The sequence below is a fragment of the Bufo bufo genome, chromosome 10 (genome assembly GCF_905171765.1).
Source record: "Bufo bufo chromosome 10, aBufBuf1.1, whole genome shotgun sequence".
In the NCBI taxonomy this organism is placed as follows: Eukaryota; Metazoa; Chordata; class Amphibia; order Anura; family Bufonidae; genus Bufo; species Bufo bufo.
This window is the reverse complement of record NC_053398.1, coordinates 75,502,796-75,507,148: the sequence shown is the minus strand read 5'-3', so window position 1 is coordinate 75,507,148 and position 4,353 is coordinate 75,502,796. Positions and strand designations below refer to the sequence as shown.

Here is a 4,353-nt window from a genome sequence, read left to right as displayed (position 1 = left end):
CCCACAACACTTCTCGGACCTGCAGCAGTTTCTTGCGGACTGGTTATTTAGTATATCTATATATATTTTTTTTATGAAATACCACCAAATGAAAGCTCTATTAGTGAGAAGAAAAGGAGGTAAAATTCATTTGGGTGGTAAGTTGCATGACTGAGCAATAAACCGTGAAAGTAGTGTAGTGCAGAATTGTAAAAAGAGGTCTGGTCATTAAGGGGGTTTAAGCTAGGGGGGCTGAAGTGGTTAAGGGCTAACAGGAGAAAAGGGACCCCACAATTGGTTACCCATTTCTTCCTGAATGCGGTAACACCCCATATGTCGTCATAAACTGCTGTATGCTCACATTTGAGGGCTCAGAAAAGAAAGAGTGCCATGTGCATTTGCGACCTAGATTGGCCATTTATACAGCATTGGCCGATACCTCCAGAGGCTCTGAGGTGAAATAAAAAAGAAACTGCCAAGAAGTGGCCCCATTTTGGAAACCGCACCCCTCACAGCATGTACCAAGCGGTGTAGTGAACATTTTGACCCCACATATGTTCTGCAAAAATTAATTCAAAGAATTTGGTGCAATTGCAATTTTCACACAGATTTGCCATTCCAGTGCCCACGTGTACCAGTGTGAAATGCACACCCTCTTATTATTATGGTGTGGCTTCTTGGTTTTATAAACACCCTACATGTGGCCCTAATCTTTTGCCTGGACATATTATAGGACTGAAGTGGAAGAGCACCATGCACATTTGACGTGCATTGTGATGATTTACACATCTTGTGCTGACAATTGTAGAGGTTCTGGGGTGAAATAATAAATTATACCCCTGAGAAGTAACCCTATATTAGAAACTAAACCCCTCAATGTATTTATTGAGAAGGTGAGTGAGCATTTTTACTCCACAGAAATGAACGCACAGTGGACTGTACATAGTGAAAAAAGACTTGAACAGATATCACATTTTTGTGCCTGGTGTGCTGTGCCCTGTGTGTACCATCTGAGACACACCATGCCCTTTAAAATGTTAGGCAGGTTCTACTGGGTACTGAAATGCCATAAATGTGGACATACACTGCTGTTTTGGTAGACTGCAGGGTTCAGAAGGGAAATAACGCCATTTGGCTTTTGCAGCGCAGATTTTGATGGATTTGTTTACTGGCGGCATGTTGCTATTTTCCTCTGAGGTACTAATACAATCATTTTCTGGGAATCATAGTTTTTTTTTAATTTTCGGTCTGAGGGCTATCATCATTGGTTCTATTTGATCATTTTATGATCACTTTTTATTTAGCTTTTTGGGAAGCAAAATAAACAAAAGATAGGGATTCTGTCACAGCTTTTTATTGTTTTGTTATTGCGGCGTGCGGTGTAAGACGCTAACAGTTGCCTGGGAGACTCAGCCTTGGGGCTGGTTCTCCTGGGCCTCCGTAGCTGGCAGTCCTGATGTCTGTGTAAGACATTGGGCTGCCATAGCAACCATTGGGTCACCGCAGAGCGCAGACCTGATAGGGAAGTCAATGCTGCCTCAGACCACCTGTATGCCACAGTCAGCGTGACCGCGGCATACAGGTGGTTAATCCGCCGGCATCTGTGTTTTCACCAATGCTGGTGAATATAGCAGGGACTTGGCTATCAGTAACAGGCGGACCCCTGCTGCTGATTGCGGCAGTGATTCTGGGGCAGTGTTTAAAGCCTATGATGAAAATGCTCATCCTAAGGTGTTGAGTACAGGCCAGTTAGGATGAGCATTCTCATCCTAGGTCAGCAATGTGTTACAGACATTTTTACAAATATTGTTTTAAATTTATAAATTTTCGTCTACATGAGCCTTTGTGGTTCTACTACACTGACGAGCAAAAGGGTTGATGTTTTGAAGTTTTGACTTTTAGGCTACATATCCCACCATCCACTACAGATTTGAATGTGAGACTACCATCATTTTATAGACAATCATCTTGGCTATCTCATACATAAATTGGACTTGCAACTATTTAGCATATGATTAGTTATACAGATTCTTGTCATGTAACTGCATTTTTACTGTTTTGCTCCTAAAATTCTAAATACATTTTTTTATTATTTTGTTAGTATTTTGTAAATCCAACTCTGTCTTTCAACACTTCCTGAATCCTTCTAGGCATGCTCTCGATCAACTTTAACCTCCCTGGCGGTATGATTATGTCAGGAATTTTGTACCAAAAGTGGTACATTTTTTTTGCATGAAATTTGGTGTTATGTATTGTAGGCTTCCAATTCTTAGTAATTACTTACTTAAACCTGACCAAACAAGATTTTAGTAGACATCCCAGATGTGATAAAGTTTCAAACACAAAATCATGAATTATAATCTAATAAATAATATAATTTTATTTAATAATGTAATAAAAATAATGAAATTTGGCAAACACAGAAAATTCAATAAACATCCTGAGTGTGATAAATTTTGAAACATGGGACTGCACAAAGTCCGAGGTCACAATCAGGACAATGGAACCTGGTTTCTTTTCTGACTTTCTTTCCATTGCCATCTCTCTTTGAGCAGCAAACCACACACATCCTGGTAGGTGCTGCCTTTTTTGCGGTTGGCGGGATGTAGTCGATAAAGTGACGACCAGTCAGGCGTTCTGGGTTGCCAACGTCAACAGCACAACGTCCAGGTCTGTTCACAGCTACTGATGGCGTCTGGTGGTTGACAAAAATCCGCTCAACCACCTTCCATATAAACTCAGAATGAACAAGATGCTTGTCAGTCTTTGCTCTGTGCAGGATATATGCATTCCAAAGGCATTGTTCCAGAAGATGCCTGAAGATCTTCTTATAATATTTTTTTTGCTGTTTGCGCATAGCCGGATAAAATCCTATTGCCTGATCGGCTCTGTCGACACCTCCCATGGTATTATTATAGTCTATCACGACTTGCGGCTTCAGCACATCTTTCCCACTTTTTGTGTGGACCATGGCAGTAGAAGTATTGTGCACAGTACTCATGAGACACATGTCCTTCTTGTCTCGCCATCGCATTGCCATCATCTTACCCTTCTGCCAGGCAACCATTTCTCTGGTTTTGAGTTTTTTCTTGGCAAACATAGATGGCATGTCACGTCGGTTAGGCCTAATGGTACCATATGCATCAGTCTTGTTTTGTAGCAAAACCTCATACAGTTCCGGAGACGTGTAGAAATTGTCCGTGGTCACACAATATCCCTGGTTCAGCAATGGCTTCAGCTGTGTAAGGACAGATGATGTGGCCATCCCATAGCCGCTGTACCTGGGGTTGAACTTCGTGCCTTTACCGTTGTAAATGACTGAATTCCAGATGTACCCAGTGGATGACTCGCAGAGCATGTAGGTTTTGATGCCAAACCGCGCTCTTTTGGATGCAATGTACTGTATCCAGCTTAGGCGTCCCTTGTAGGCCATCAAACTTTCATCTACGCTGATGTCCCTTTCTGGCACGTAGGTCCGCTGGAAATTGGTCACAATAATTTGCCATACCGCCCAGATTTTTTTTAGTTTGGGCGCAGGATGCATGGCCTCATCAAATTCTTCATTGTTCATGAAATGGAAATACTTCATGATGATGGAAAACCGGTATTCTGACATCACGGTGCCAAAAAATGGAGTGGCCAGTAACTTATTGGTGGTCCAGTACAATTTCTGGAGCGGTTTCCCCATCACCCCCTGAAGAATGATGAGTCCCAGAAACTGCCACATGTCCTCTTTGGTCACCGGTTCCCACTTTCTGCTTCTGGAAAAGGTGGCATGCAGCATAGCGGATTGCTGCTCTTGGTAGCGATTTGTCTCCGTGACAATTTTTTCGATTACCTCCTCAGTGAGGAATAATTGCAGGTATGCCAGAGGGTTGTCACACTCAACATCTACCTTTATCCCAGGTGATCCAGTGAACAGGAATCTTGGGGGAGCTACCTGGTCCGTATCGCAGTCAATAGGGCACCAAGTGCGCACATGGCTGAGGTCAGGTGCAGGATCATCGCCGTTGTCACTTGCCAGATCAGTGTCAGTGTCAGACGTCAAATCTCCCCACAACTCACTATCGCTCAGTTCTGCGAGCACCTCCGTGTCACTGTCGCTTTCACACAACTGGTCCAAAAGCGCTTTTGTAGTAAAGTTGCGCTTTTTTGATGCCATGTTATAAATTTATTTTATGGCCACAAATGAGAGTAAAATGGCAGGCAAGGGGCACTGTACAGTCAGATCTGAGGTTATACAGTGTAATCCTCTCAGATTACAATGTATAACCTATTTTATGTGTGTGTGTCACTTTTTGCGTTTATATTTATCTGAATTTCCCTCCCAGTTCCGCTACCATGCGCAGCTGCTGCTCGCAAGGAACGGAACCA

At 42.8% G+C, this 4,353-nt stretch overlaps 1 protein-coding gene across 1 annotated transcript; it reads right to left on the bottom strand.

The window, feature by feature from the left end:
- Positions 1-2,407: 2,407 nt before the first annotated feature.
- LOC120980055 (piggyBac transposable element-derived protein 4-like) lies at positions 2,408-4,141 on the bottom strand. The gene has a single exon (XM_040408923.1). It carries the CDS (start codon positions 4,139-4,141, stop codon positions 2,408-2,410), a length of 1,734 nt encoding a protein of 577 aa, XP_040264857.1.
- Between the last annotated feature and the right edge of the window lie 212 nt (positions 4,142-4,353).